The 16,564-nt window shown below is 41.6% G+C and overlaps 1 protein-coding gene across 4 annotated transcripts in view; it reads right to left on the bottom strand.

Moving 5' to 3' along the window:
* The window catches only part of SHROOM3 (shroom family member 3), a 259,505-nt gene that overhangs the window by 44,410 nt on the left and 198,531 nt on the right, over positions 1 to 16,564 (bottom strand). For all 4 annotated transcript variants that reach the window (XM_073541952.1, XM_073541933.1, XM_073541926.1 and 1 more), the window contains one exon: positions 14,742 to 14,873. In XM_073541952.1, coding sequence (XP_073398053.1) covers positions 14,742 to 14,800 — 59 coding nt within the window. In that variant the 5' untranslated portion in view covers positions 14,801 to 14,873. The remainder of the gene's footprint in view (positions 1 to 14,741; positions 14,874 to 16,564) is intronic.

Genomic DNA, 16,564 nt, shown 5'->3' with positions numbered 1-16,564 from the left:
TTTGCTATGAGAAATCTAAACAGACAAGACGGAGGCAAGGAAAAAAAACCCCAAAACACTCAGACGTTCAGAGATGACTGTTAAAATGCCCTGCATGGCTCAAAAAGGGGAGGAATAACCTTTTAATTATGGGTGAGTTGAACGATTTCTAGGAAGACAAGGGATTACCGTTTATAATTTCAAAAGAATAGTTTGGGCTCCCATTATATTGTCTTATGCAACAACTGACTTTTTATTTATAATGAAGAACAGAAGGGTAACAATGTTTTGAACTTCTGATTTTCAGGCTACATACAGTTGTGCTCAAAAGTTTACATACCCCGGCAGAATTTTTGCTTTCTTGGCCTTTTTCAGAGAATATGAATGATAACACCAAAACCTTTTTCTCCACTCATGGTTAGTGGTTGGGTGAATCCATTTATTGTCAAACTACTGTGTTTTCTCTTTTTAAATCATAATGAGAACCCAAAACATCCAAATAACCCTGATCAAAAGTTCACATAACCCATTTCGTAATACCGTGTATTGCCCACTCTAACATCAATGAAAGCTTGAAGTCTTTTGTGGTAGCGTGTGAAACAGCAAACGCGATGATGTCAGCGCACCGGAGGCAGAAGCAGGACACCTGGGAACGGGACCGAGATGAGTATGTGGTGTTTTTTTTCACGTGTATGAATATGGGGGTGAACATGGGGATTCTATGGGGGTGAACATGGGGATTCTATGGAAGTAAACATGGGGGTTCTAAGGGGGAGAACATGGGGATTCTATGGGGGTGAACATGGGGATTCTATGGAAGTGAACATGGGGGTTCTAAGGAGGTGAACATGGGGATTCTATGGGGGTGAACATGGGGATTCTATGGGTGTGAAGGACAGCACATGGGGATTCTATGAGGGTGACATACAGCACATGGGGAATCTATGGAAGTGAACATGGGGATTCTATGGAAGTGAACATGGCGATTCTATGGAAGTGCACATGGAGATTCTATGGAAGTGAACATGGAGATTCTATGGAAGTGAACATGGAGATTCTATGGAAGTGAACATGGGGGTTCTATGGAGGTGAACATGCGGATTCTATGGGTGTGAAGGACAGCATATGGGGATTCTATGGGGGTGACGTACAGCACATGGGGATTCTATGGAAGTGAACATGGGGATTCTATGGAAGTGAACATGGAGATTCTATGGAAGTGCACATGGAGATTCTATGGAAGTGAACATGGAGATTCTATGGATGTGAACATGGAGATTCTATGGATGTGAACATGGAGATTCTATGGAAGTGAACATGGGGATTCTATGGGGATTCTATGGAGGTGAACATGGGGATTCTATGGGGGTGAACATGGGGATTCTATGTGGGTGGACATGGGGATTCTATGGAAGTGAACATAAGGATTCTATGGGGGTGAACATGGGGATTCTATGGAAGTGAACATAGGGAATCTATGGGGGTGAACATGAGTATTCTATGGAAGTGAACATGGGGGTTCTATGGGGGGTGAACATAGGGATTCTATGGGGGTGACGTACAGCACATGGGGATTCTATGGAAGTGAACATGGAGATTCTATGGAAGTGAACATGGGGATTCTATGGGGATTCTATGTGGGTGAACATGGGGATTCTATGGGGGCAAACATGGGGATTCTATGTGGGTGTACATGGGGATTCTATGGAAGTGAACACAGGGATTCTATGGAAGTGAACATAGGGATTCTATGGGAGTGAACATGGGGATTCTATGGGAGTAAACATGGGGATTCTATGGAAGTGAACATGGGGATTCTGTGGGGGTGGATATGGGGATTCTATGGAAGTGAACATGGGGATTCTATGGGGGTGAAAATGGGGATTCTATGGAAGTGAACATGGGGATTCTATGGAAGTGAACATAGGGATTCTATGGGGGGGTGAACATGGGGATTCTATGTGGATGGACATGGGGATTCTATGGAAGTGAACATGGGGATTCTATGGGAGTGAACATGGGGATTCTATGGGGGTAAACATGGGGATTCTATGGAAGTGAACATAGGGATTCTATGGGGGTGAACATGGGGATTCTATGGGGTGAACATGGGGATTCTATGGAAGTAAACATGGGGATTCTATGGGGTGAACATGGTGATTCTATGGAAGTGAACATGGGGATTCTATGGAAGTGAACATGGGGATTCTATGGGTGTGAAGGACAGCACATGGGGATTCTATGGGGGTGACGTACAGCACATGGGGATTCTACGGAAGTGAACATGGGGATTCTATGGAAGTGAACATGGGGGTTCTATGGAGGTGAACATGGGGATTCTATGGGGGTGAACATGGGGATTCTGTCGGGTGAACATAGGGATTCTATGGGGGTGAACATGGGGATTCTATGGAAGTGATCATGGGGATTCTGTGGAAGTGAACATGGGGATTCTATGGGGGTGAACATGGGGATTCTATGGGGTGAACATGGGGATTCTATGGGGGTGAACATGGGGATTTTATGGAAGTTAACATGGGGGTTCTATGGAAGTGAACATGGGGATTCTATGGGGGTGAACATGGAGATTCTATGGAAGTGAACATGGGGGTTCTATGGGGGTGAACATGGGGATTCTATGGGTGTGATGGACAGCACCTGGAGATTCTATGGGGTGACGCACAGCACATGGCGAAGCTATGGAGGTGACATGCTGCACATGGGGAGGCTATGGGAAGGCTGTATACTGCCATGCAGTATATGGAAAGGCTGTGTGGGGTTCATGCAGTATATAGGGAGGCCATGTGGGGTTCATGCAATATATGGGGAGGCTCTGTGGGGCTCAGTCAGTATATGGGGAGACTGTGGGGGCCTCTTGCAGTATATGGGAGGTTGTGTGGGGCCTCATGCAGTATGTCGAGAGACTGTAGGGCTCATGCTGTATATAAGAAGGCTGTCTGGGGCTCATGAAGTATATGGGGAGGCTGTGTGGGGCCTCATGCAGTATGTGGGGAAACTGGGGCTCATGCAGTACATGGGGAGGCTGTGTGGGGCTCATGCTGTACATAGGGAGGCTGTATGGGGCTCATGCTGTACATGGGGAGGCTGTGTGGGGCTCATGCAATATATAGGGAGGCTGTGTGGGGCTCATGCTGCATATGTCGAGGCTGAGTGAGGCTCATGCCACATATGTAGTAGACTGTGTGAGGCTCATGCTGCATATGGGGGAGGCTGTGTGAGGCTCATGCTGCATATGGGGGAGGCTATGTGGGGCTCATGCTGCATATGGGGGTGGCTGTGTGGGGCTCATGCCGCATATGTAGTAGGCTGTGTGGGGCTCATGCAGTATATGGGGAGGCTGTGTGGGGCCTCATGCAGTATATGGGGAAACTGGGGCTCATGTAGTATATGGGGAGGCTGTGTGGGGCTCATGCTGTACATGGGGAGGCTGTGTGGGGCTCATGCTGTACATGGGGAGGCTGTGTCGAGCTCATGCTGTACATGGGGAAGCTGTGTAGGGCTCATGCCGTACATGGGGAGGCTGTGTGGGGCTCATGTCGTATATAGGGAGGCTGTGTGGGGCTCATGCTGTTTATGGGGAGGCTGCGTGAGGCTCATGCCGCATATGTAGTAGGCTGTGTGAGGCTCATGCTGTATATAAGGGGTTGTGGGGGGGGTTTAAAGATATATAGGGGGGTGTCAGCATACTTAATTCTGCTCAATATTAAGTGATACAATTAATATTAATAAATTAATATTGAGTAGAATTAATTTCAAGCTATTGGTTCGGCCCTCCACAACAGTCATGGTCTCTCATGTGGCCCCTCGGAAAAATTAATTTCCCACCCCTGGTCTATTCCATGAAAAGCTAGTTTTGAAAAGATATAAAAAAGTGGGTCCATATATGAACGTAGATGAATGTAGATGTTGAAATTCATACAGACATAGTAACAGGTATGGCACACGCTTGCATACGTTTTTGACATATACAGACATCTTATAAGGCTACGGTCACACTATCAGTATATGGTCAGTATTTCACATCAGTACTTGTAATTGTAAGCTAAAACAAGGAGTTGGTCAAAAATGCAGAAGTGGTGACATATTTTTATTATACTTTTCCTCTGATTGTTCCACTCCTGGTTTTGGCTTACAAATACTTAGGTAAAAAACTCATCAAAGTCTGATAGTGTGACCGAAGCTTTATACATATATCATAGTTCTGCAGATGTACAAATGGAACACAGAAAAACACAGTAAAACTAACATATATAAATACTCTGCTGTAAAAAAGTAATAGTAAACAGCAAGTGCTAGTAAAATGATAACAAAACAGGGTATTTGGTTGATACTTTTTTTTGCAAACTTGACGTTTGGTAGAGCGACTTAGTATACATTTTTTCCAAAAATGTATCAACCAAATACCGTAGCTGAGCCAGAAAGGCTATGCAGACAGCTGCAGGCTGATATTCATAGCCTGGGAAGATCCATGGGTATTACCCCCTTCCCAGGCTACAAATATCAGCCTTCGCCTTTCCCCTTCTAGCGTAGAAAATTGCACGGGAGCCCACACAATTTTTTTTTCCATTTTTTTAAATTAAACAGATATTGTGTTTAAGGCCGGGGTCACACTTTATGAGAAACTCACACGAGTCTCACACCTCAATACCCGGCACTGCAGCCAGCACTCGAGACCGCAGTGTGTGGCTGCATGTATTTCTATGCAGCTAAATGCTCCAGTCCGAGTGCCGGCGGCAGTGCCGGGTATTGAGGTGCGAGACTCGTGCGAGTGTAACCCAGACCTAACATTGATTTTTTTCTATCAATAGATATATCTATGTATCTACTGTATCTATCTATCTATCTATCTATCTATCTATCTATCTATCTATCTATCTATCTATCTATCTCATTCCTTCTATCTATGTATCTATCTATCTCATTCTATCTATCTATCTGTAGATATGGGATAGATATATAGATATGTGATAGATAGAATGAGATAGATAGAAGGAATTAGATAGATATATCTATCTATAGCTATATCTATCTCTCTATCTATAGATATATCTATCTCATTCCTTCTATCTATCTATCCCATATCTATCTATCTATCTATCTATCTATCTATCTATCTATCTATCTATCTATCTATCTATCGATATGGGATAGATATGTGATGGCTGGATGGATAGTTAGATAGATCTATAGATAGATTTATAGATAGATCTATAGTTAGATAGCTCTATATCTATCTATCTATCTATCTATCTATCTATCTATCTATCTATCTATCCCATATCTATCTATCTATCTATCTATCTATCTATCTATCCCATATCTATCTATCTATCTATCTATCTATCTATCTGTATGTGTAAAGGAGCGTGGGTTGGACAAATGTAAAAGAAGGAGGTTGGATAAGAAATTACATCACAAAACTTTTTTTTGTGGTTAAATAACATATCTTTATTTAGCTTACAAAAATGCACACAATTTGCATGAAAAAGCGCATGAAAATCCGCATCAAAAACGTGTGGATTTTTACCTGTGATTTCTGGCAAGAGGTGCAGATTCTGTGGAGAAAATTCTGCAGGCAAATCTGCAACGTGTGCACATATCTTTTAGGGTATGTTTCCACAGTCAGGAAACACTGCGAGTTTGACGCTGTGTAAACCCGCAGCATCCAGATGTTGCAGCATAGTGGAGGGGATTTCATGAAATGCCGTCTCTACTATGCATTAAAAGACACAGGCGGCCGACCCATGTAAACGGACATGCGGCGCGTCTTTTCAGAACGCAGCATGTCTGTTTACGATGCGGCAACGCTCCGTCGCCACAGTGTAAATTTCCCATAGACAATCATTAGATGCAGTAAAACCACATCTAATGATTAGTCACATGTGTAGTAACTGCGTAAACGCAGCTTACTACGCATGTCTACTAATTAACATAAGTTCTTACCTGTTCCGCGCCTGGAAGTCCGCGTCCACTGCAGTTCTCGCAATAAACTGGGCTTATCACAAGAACTGCCGTGTTACCGTGAGAACTGCCGTGTACGTGACTGGGGGTTATCTCCGGTCACGTACACAGTGCAGATGACCGCCGGAGATCTCCGGTGGTTATCTATAAGCTCTGCTATATCCGGATGTCATGCATCCAGCTGTCATGAATCCAAAGGGAGTTTGTAGCTATATTCCGCGCTGCCGCTTTAGACAAATTCCAGGAGAGTGCTGTATGATTGCAGTGGTTTTATTCTACGCGTTTCAGGGGTCTCATGCCCCCTTCATCAGGAAATACCACAGTGGAATATAGCTACAAACTCCCTTTGGATTCATGATTTCTTTGGTCGCTGAAGACCTGTGGATCTGCAGCAGCCGCTACCTACACGCTCTTATCTCATCCTAACCAGGTGAGCATATTTCATGATATACTGTCTCTTGTAACGTGGATAAGACCCTATTGCGCTTTTTTGTCTCCCCCTTTTTTTTGCAATATGCATCCAGCTGTAGCAGAGCTGGACTCGTCGTGGGACACTCGTATAATGGACTACGTCGGACAGGGAGTATACGGTTGGTTTGTTATTTTATTTTTTTCAGGCGATCGATGGCTTCGCTTGGATTTGGGCGTGCAATATAAATATAGAAAACTGTGTGGTGTTTTATTTAATTAAAATACTTTTTTTCTGGCTGTGTCTTTTTTTAACCCTTTAACTATAGGATTAGTAATGACACCTCTCCATTATTAACCGGGATAAATGTCACCTTACAATCAAAGGTGTCATTAACCCCTTTATTACCCCATATGCCACTGCTACATGGCAGTGGGAAGAGAGAGGCTAAGCACCGGAATTGGCACATCTTACAGATGCGCCATTTCTGGGGCATCTGCGGGCTGGTGTTTGTAGCCAGGGGTGGTCCAATATCCATGGACTCTCTCTAGGCTATGTATATCAGCCCACAGCTGTCTGTGTAGCCTTTCTGGCTATAAAATATAGGGGGACCCCGCGTCATTTTTTTGGGGGGTCCCCCTATTTTAATAGCCAGTAAAGGCTATGCAGACAGCTGCGGGCTGATATTCATAGCCTGGGAAGATCCATGGGTATTAACCCCTTCCCAGGCAACAAATATTGGCCCCGGCAGTCGGCTTTCCCTCTCTGGTGCAGAAAATTGCGCGGGAGCCCACGTCATTTTTTTTGGGGGGCCACCCTATTTTAATAGCCAGATAGATAGATATATCTATAGATAAATAGAAAAGACAGATAGCAGCACAAACTTGAGCAGATTTTGGGTGCAATACTTCCTGAGTAATGCGGTTGTCCAACGCAAAATATTAAAGACCGTGCTGTGAGGTCGAAATGTTGCACCACTTGGTGCTGGATTAAAGCTCACAATTTTTCCTTCAACTGGAGTGCTGCCTGATTTTTTTTCCATTTGTTTCCAATTATATCTATAGATACATAGATATATCTATCTATCTGTGTGTAATGGAGTGTGGGTTGGTTGGCCAAATGTAAAAGAAGAGGTTGGACCAGAAATTACATCACAAATCTTTTTTTTGGTTAAATAATATATCTTTATTTAGCTTACAAAAAACGCATACAAATCCGCATGAAAAAAAAGGCATCAAAAATGCAGGTGACCTACCAGTGACCTCAGGTGCAGATTTGGTGCAGATTTTACCTGTGTCAAATCCTGATGCAATCCTGAACGTGGAAACATACCCTTAGGCTGGAGTCACACTAAACGATAAAAAAAATCGGTCCAATTTTGACGGACCGAAATCGCACAAATGTTTCTTCACCAGGGATCCGTCTGTCAGCCGAATTTCGTGTGATGATGCGATTTTACTCGCATCTAAGCATCCGTTTGACATCCGTCTGGCGAGATTTTCTCGCAGGCTAGCAAAAATGACATATAATGGAGCCTAATGACAGGTTTTCCAACACAAACTAAAGAATAGATCTAGACATATATACAGTGGGGCAAAAAAGTATTTAGTCAGTCAGCAATAGTGCAAGTTCCACCACTTAAAAAGATGAGAGGCGTCTGTAATTTACATCATAGGTAGACCTCAACTATGGGAGACAAACGGAGAAAAAAAAATCCAGAAAATCACATTGTCTGTTTTTTTTTCATTTTATTTGCATATTATGGTGGAAAATAAGTATTTGGTCAGAAACAAAATTTCATCTCAATACTTTGTGATATATCCTTTGTTGGCAATGACAGAGGTCAAACGTTTTCTGTAAGTCTTCACAAGGTTGCCACACACTGTTGTTGGTATGTTGGCCCATTCCTCCATGCAGATCTCCTCTAGAGCAGTGATGTTTTTGGCTTTTCGCTTGGCAATACGGACTTTCAACTCCCTCCAAAGGTTTTCTATAGGGTTGAGATCTGGAGACTGGCTAGGCCACTCCAGGACCTTGAAATGCTTCTTACGAAGCCACTCCTTCGTTGCCCTGGCGGTGTGCTTTGGATCATTGTCATGTTGAAAGACCCAGCCACGTTTCATATTCAATGCCCTTGCTGATGGAAGGAGGTTTGCACTCAAAATCTCACGATACATGGCCCCATTCATTCTTTCATGTACCCGGATCAGTCGTCCTGGCCCCTTTGCAGAGAAACAGCCCCAAAGCATGATGTTTCCACCACCATGCTTTACAGTAGGTATGGTGTTTGATGGATGCAACTCAGTATTCTTTTTCCTCCAAACACGACAAGTTGTGTTTCTACCAAACAGTTGCAGTTTGGTTTCATCAGACCATAGGACATTCTCCCAAAACTCATCTGGATCATCCAAATGCTCTCTAGCAAACTTCAGACGGGCCCGGACATGTACAGGCTTAAGCAGTGGGACACATCTGGCACTGCAGGATCTGAGTCCATGGTGGCGTAGTGTGTTACTTATGGTAGGCCTTGTTACATTGGTCCCAGCTCTCTGCAGTTCATTCACTAGGTCCCCCCGCGTGGTTCTGGGATTTTTGCTCACCGCTCTTGTGATCATTCTGACCCCACGGGGTGGGATTTTGCGTGGAGCACCAGATAGAGGGAGATTATCAGTGGTCTTGTATGTCTTCCATTTTCTAATTATTGCTCCCACAGTTGATTTCTTCACTCCAAGCTGGTTGGCTATTGCAGATTCAGTCTTCCCAGCCTGGTGCAGGGCTACAATTTTGTTTCTGGTGTCCTTTGACAGCTCTTTGGTCTTCACCATAGTGGAGTTTGGAGTCAGACTGTTTGAGGGTGTGCACAGGTGTCTTTTTATACTGATAACAAGTTTAAACAGGTGCCATTACTACAGGTAATGAGTGGAGGAAAGAGGAGACTCTTAAAGAAGAAGTTACAGGTCTGTGAGAGCCAGAAATCTTGATTGCTTGTTTCTGACCAAATACTTATTTTCCACCATAATATGCAAATAAAATGAAAAAAAAACAGACAATGTGATTTTCTGGATATTTTTTTTTCTCAGTTTGTCTCCCATAGTTGAGGTCTACCTATGATGTAAATTACAGACGCCTCTCATCTTTTTAAGTGGTGGAACTTGCACTATTGCTGACTGACTAAATACTTTTTTGCCCCACTGTATGTTAAAAGTTACGGGGACTCCCGCTGATGTCACTGAGGCTGCAGGGAGTCCCCGTAATTTTTAACAACGAATTAACCCCTTTAATTAACCCCTACAACTCCAAAATTTAACCCACAAACCCTCATCTAATTACTAGTGATAGACATCTTAAAAAAAAATGAAATGAAATGGTTAACTGTATGTAAACCATGTGTCATTTCATGTCGGGTAGGAGAATGATTTTCCAAAAGCCGGCAAATGTTTCAGCAACTATACTGCTATGAAGAACAGTATGAATTAGAAATATATATATAAATGTGTCTATATGACATGTGTATATATATACTGTATATATATATATATATGTGTGTGTCTAGATCTATTCTTTCGTTTCTTTATTTAACTGGTCAGTGTGATTTTACTGTATTGTAAAAAGAATTGCCGGCTTTTGGTAAAGGACACCGGGTGCGATTTTATCGCAAGTCACATATCTGGTCCGTTTGTCATCCAATTTTTTCTTGCCCCCATAGACTTGCATTGGCGAGTCCGATCCGAAAATCGGTGACAATCGCAGCATGATGGGAGCAGCATCATAGAATAACATTGGGACGAATGCAATGCGATAAAAAAATCGCATTGCATTCGTCCGATTTAATCGCTAGTGTGACTCCGGCCTCATTCTGCCGATCAGTGCGGATCCCAATGGTCGGACTCACTCTGATTACTGTGTTTTCACTTGTCAGCAGGATATGTGATAACTTATATCAGTGGACAGCCCCTTTCAATATATTTGTTATATCGCAGTCTGTAACCCATGCAAAGATGTAATATGAATCAACAAGTAATTTATTAAAAAACTAGTTCATGTAGACTCATGAGACAAAAAATAATTTTTAAACTATAATTTTTTTTTCAAAATAATATTCGTACTTTCACATACTGTACATAGAAGTATACATACTCATTAAATGGATCCGCCAAAAAACTATCGCTATTTTTTGCTTTATATGTTACTTACTGACAAAGGTGCAGATTATGTCTCATTAATGGCATTTGCTTATAATCTCTGGCAGATGCTGAATACACATCTATGTAAAAAATGAAGAGGTTGCTGAGCATCTGCAGCTCTCTTAATGCACTTGTATTCTCAGCGGTGTGCACTGAGGCCCTATTCTCAAGACGGGCAGGTTCCGAGATTTGGGACCTTCTTCTATTTACATGTACAAGATATGCCATAAATGTCCCGAATAGGACAACCCCTTCAAATGTTTGACTTAACATTTGGCCATTGCCAGCTTTAAGAAACTGATTCCAAAAGGCTCAGGGCTTTTTCCCATGCTGCATTTTTGCCGTGCATTTTTGCAGCGAAAGAAAAAAAAAGCAGCGTTTTACTGTACCAGTAAAGTGAATGATTTTTCTGAAATCTCTACTCATGCTGCTTATTTTTTGTCCCTGCATATTTATACCATCAAAGTACAGTCGTTTTTTAAATCTACAGCATGTCAATTCTTTCAGTGTTTTTGCAATTTTTCACCCAATCAAATAAATAGGAAAAAAAAGTACGGTATTTTATACAGCGCTTTTCTTGCCAATACTGTTTTTTTGCTTCAAAAATCTGCTGCAAATAGCCAACACGTACCCTTAGGCTAGATTTCTACAGCGCAATCTTTGAGTTCATCCCATTAGGAACCACTTTTGGTCAAAAACAGAGACACAGTAAAAATGTTACCAAGCTGCCCTGTGTAAACCTAGCCTTGCACCTTGTATGCCCCAGCGGACACCATGAAACAGTTAAACATATTTCAGTTTTTCCTTCTCATCACAACGTAACTTATTTTCCCAAGTGAATACAGCCTGAGACGGCAAAAGACACAAGACAAGCCTCCACTCAAGGAGCATCATGACCCAATTAGAGCCTTCAAGGGTTGCTTCCCCATCTCTGACTGCCACAAATAAATAATGGAGAACAAGATATAATCATTTGCACAATTACTTGGCTATACACTTACTCTTTGTTCTTCAAAGTCAACCAATGAACTGTCCATTTCAGATCTCATCTCTCCTGCACATATCCAGTGAGCACAGCACATGGTGTTGGCAAATGAACACAATGGAGCAAACTATCTGCTGCAGAAGATGCGGAAGCATCACAAAATCACTGAAGCCGTTATACCGAAGGAGGAACTGAATGACGTGCCATTGTCTGGGATGATAATTCTTCTGTCTTCTACTGAGGTCCCCAAGTCAGATTTTTTAGTATCCCTTGCACATGCCCTGGTACTGACTACAACTAGAATCCCAAGCAGGTCTCTGCCACCAAAACAGCATGTGCTGTGAATTCATGAGCAGTAACAGACGTTGGAAATCCCAAGCTGAACTCCTCACCCTTCGAGGATTGAAAATGATGTAACATCTCTGGCATGGCTCATTCATTACACTGTCTTCTGGGTAGTACTTGCTCATTCACTCGTACACTGACATTTTTGCATAATTTCTATTTTGTTTGTACCGTCTGCTATTGTTTCTTGGTGACCTACAATGAATCCATTTTAAGCAATAGTCTTAAACAAGGCAGCCTGAACTGTGAGATAACAAAGAACCCCCCCCCATGTCCAAATGTATGCATACATGCCTTTCCAGCTAGGTCTCATTTAATTGAAGCCCTTACTTGGTCAGATATAACAATACTTTTGATTTTAGGTCATAACTCCTGTATTTGTGGTGGGCTTGGCAATCAAATCTAAGATAAAAAACAATAAAATTAGCTGAGATCCAGTATTTCCACAGTTAATGTAAAGCGCTTAAATTATTTGCATTGCCCTTTGTTAGTTTTGCCCTTTTGAGGCTAGATGGCATACAGGGTGCACTGCAGCACAGATTCTGCGCTTAATATTTGCTACAGCTTGAAAGTGGGAAAAAGGGAATCTAGGTATATTATTAATACTGACCACTCAAGAACAAGCAAGTATCACGAATATGGATAGAATAAAAGTGTCATTCCTATTATGACTAATACATGCCATCAAACAATGATGGGTGGAAGACCCTAAAGGGCTTGACCAGTAAATAGAAGTTATCACCTATCTAAAGGATAGGTTGATAGCTTGTAGCTCTGCAACGGTTTCGACTGATGGGGAACCCGCACCGTCTCTCCATTCAATCTCTATGAGGCTGTCAGAAAAAGTCAGTTCTCAGCAGCACCATAGGGAATGAATAGAGAGGTGGTCCGGGCATGGGTACTGTCACTCCATTCTAAAGCTAAGTTCCAATGACCCTATTTTTGATCTGAACAAAAGACGGACAGCACTTGGACCAATATTATTCAATGGTGCAGTGCACATGGGCACTTTTGTTTTTCACAGACCGAATCTACGTGTGAAATGAAACTGCAGCATGAACTAGTTTCTTCTGTGTTGGATGAAGACTCGTCCATTAGTCTGCGGGCCCGCAAAAAAAAAAATTCAGTATGGAGTCACAGTATCGAATTACACTGCAATTCTTTAATAAATTAAACTGTATGTATTGTTCTAAATTTTTAATAACTACTGATGTATAAAAATGGATTACATACGGTACATGTGGATTGTATAAGGATGACAAAAGAGAAAAAATCATCCGAGTTTTCTGGATGAATTTTGGATGATTTTTTTTATACGTTCGTGTAACCTTAGCCTAGTCAAAGTACTGCATTCTGCCAATTGATGAGTGTCTCAATGGTTGAACCTTCCACGATCTGTAAGTCATCAGCTATCCTGTGGATAGGTGATAACTCATCTTTACTGAAATCTTCTTTAGAGTACGTATCCATGTACCGTTAACGCAGTGTTTTGGAGGAGCGGAAAACCTGCTCTGCCCAAAGCCCCGCCCCCTTCTGTACGCACGATGATTCTGGATGTGCTCATTGAACACATCCGGAAACTCCGCAGGGTAGCCATAGAGTAGGCTGTTTACCTTGCGGCGACTGAGCGTCTCCGCAAGGTAAACCGACAGGCTGCGGTCTAAAAAGACGCGCCACATGTCCAGTTTAGCGGATGTGTCACCCGCGTAATCGGACGCATAGTGGAGACGGGATTTCATAAAATCCCCTCCACTATGCAGGAACATCTGGCCGCTGTGGATTAAATGCTGTGACAAGACACAGCGTTCAATTCACAGCTAATCCTGAATGTTTCCGCTACGTGGAAACATACCCTTAAAGTATCCAAGGGTTATTTCCATTATCACTACATTAGTATATGCCATCACAATGTGATTTTTGGGAGTCTAACTGCAGGGCAGGGACCCGCACGATATTGAGAATTGAAAAACCAAGATGCTGGTTTAGCAGAGTTCCCTACAAAGTTTACATGCATGAAGCATTTAATTGATTGAAGATGTGCTGCAGTCTTCTGCATAGACATTGGTCAGATAGGCCGCTGTAGAGGATGCAGCCCTAACTTAACACGCCTTCATTCTGAGGAAAGTGGAGGTCTCACCCAAATGAGTCACACAAAGATGGTATATACTAGTGATGTGAAAATAACATTTTAAATAAAATCTTACTTTGGACATGGGCTGGAGCCAAAAGGTCCCGTGTGTCACACATGCTTTGCACATTGCAATGCAGTGAAGAAAAACTAAAGTATAATTCTACGATCCTAATTGCTAAATATAATTATCATGATTATAGAGGTTTCTTTCCAAGAAGTAATAATGGTTGTTATAAAGAGCACAGGCCAAACATTCCTCATGTAAAGAATTACTTTTGAAAATTGCTAATTCCACTACAGCTCAGACTATACATCGTAGTTCTCTAAGAAAACATCTTAGCGTCTCCGTGTATTCTGACTATAGAATGCAGCTCAGTTCCATTGCAGTTTTGAAAAAACATCCCTTTTTTATTCTTAAGTGATTTACAAAGCACAATTTTGTAATATACTGTATATACTGTATATACTTCATATATATATATTACAAAATTGTGATTTATGTGTATATATATATATATATATATATATATATATATATACACTGCTCAAAAAAAATAAAGGGAACACTATTCCATTTGCAACAGGCTGTTTGTGTTTCCTTTATTTTTTTGAGCAGTATGTATAACCAGCCAATTTAGGGAAAAAAAATGCCTAACGTACTTTTCAATATTATTTGTGCAGTGAAATGTGGGCAGTAACAAGGCAGATCTTGGGTACTTTTCTCACCTTGAATGGTAAGCCTGGTGCCATGGAGATCCTAACGTCCCCTGAGATATTTGCATCATGCTGGGATTCGGTTGGTTCTCCAGTAACTTGGATGAGTGCCAGGAATGGGGACGAGGAATAGACACACTTTGCCTATGGAGACATTAATAATAAACAGTGCAAATTAGAAATGCTGTCCAAGTTTCTGTCAGTAGATTTATGTAAAAAAATATTTATGCTAAAACAACATAGAAGTGTTAACCATAGTAACAAACAAGAAAACAGTGACAATTTTCTATAGATGTTGACACTTTTTGTTTTGCAGTCATTACTCTTTAACCCCTTAGTGACAGAGCCAATTTGGTTCTTAATGACCAAGCCAATTTTTACAACTCTGACCACTATCACTTTATGAGGTTATAGCTGTGGAACGCTTCAACGGATCCCACCGATTCTGAGACTTTTTTCATGACATATTGTAATTCACGTTAGTGGTAAAATTTCTTCAATATGACTTGCATTTATTCATGAAAAAAATGGAAATTGGCAAAAATGTTGAAAATTTTGAAACTTTTAATTTTTGTGCCCTTAACCCCTTTCTGACATTTGATACACTATCCCGTCCAGGTGACCCGGACCCGTATGACTGTGGACGGGATAGTACGTCATCGCGATCAGCTGCGCTCACGGGATTATCACAGCTGACACCCGGAACTATGGGCCAGGAGCGGTCACGGACTGCTCCCGGCACATCAACCCCTGGCACACTGCGATTTCCTGAGAACCTCAGAACAACGCGATGTGATCGCGCTGTTCCAAGGGCCTCCTCATTCCTGCAGGACCCCGGATCCAAGATGGCCACGGGGTCCTTCCGGGTCCTGCATGGAGGTGGCTTCTCAGTGCCTGCTGAGAGCAGGCACTAAGAAGCCTTCTCTACTGTCTGTCAGATCTCTGTTATGACACAGTGCAGTTCAAAGTGTCAGATCAGCGATCTGACACTATACAGTGATGTCCCACCCTGGGACAATGTAAAAAAGTGAAAAAAAAATACATGTGTAAAAATATTATTTTAAAAATACTAAATAAAGAAAAAAAAATTCCCCAATAAATAAATTTCTTTATGTAAAAAAAACAATAAAAGTAAACATATTTAGTATCGCCGCGTTCGTAACGATCCGCCCTATAAACTGTCCCACTGTCCCACTAGTTAACCCCTTTAGTGAACCCCTTAAAAAAGGCAAAAAAGCAATGCTTTATCATCATACCACCAAACAAAAAGTGGAATATCATGCGATCAAAAAGACGGATATAAATAAACATGGTACCGCTGCAATTGTCATCTTGTTCCACAAAAAACGAACCGCCATATAGTGTCATTATCGAAGAAATAAAAAAGTTATAGCTCACAGAATAAAGCGATGCAAAAATAATAATTTTTTCTATAAAATTGTTTTTATTGTATAAAAGCGCCAAAACATAAAAAATAGTATAAGTGAGGTATCGCTGTAATTGTACTGACCCGAAGAATAAAACCACTTTTTAAATTTTACCACATGTGGAACGGTATAAACGCATCCCCCAAAAGAAATTCATGAATTGCTGGTTTTTGTTCATTCTGCGTCCCAAAAATCGGAATAAAAAGCGATAAAAAAAGTCATGTGCTTGAAAATAGTACCAATAAAAACGTCAACTCATCTCGCAAAAAATAAGATCTACATGACTCTGTGGGCCAAAATATTGAAAAATTATAGCTCTCAAAATGTGATGATGCAAAAACTATTTTTTGCAATAAAAAGCGTCTTTTAGCATGTGACAGCTGCCAAACATAAAAACCCGCTATGAAT

Source organism: Dendrobates tinctorius, unplaced genomic scaffold, assembly GCF_039654945.1.
Source record: "Dendrobates tinctorius isolate UK_male_01 unplaced genomic scaffold, ASM3965494v1 ptg000011l, whole genome shotgun sequence".
Classification (NCBI taxonomy): domain Eukaryota; kingdom Metazoa; phylum Chordata; class Amphibia; order Anura; family Dendrobatidae; genus Dendrobates; species Dendrobates tinctorius.
The sequence above is the reverse complement of the archived record's forward strand: the minus strand, read 5'-3'. Positions and strand labels throughout refer to the sequence as shown.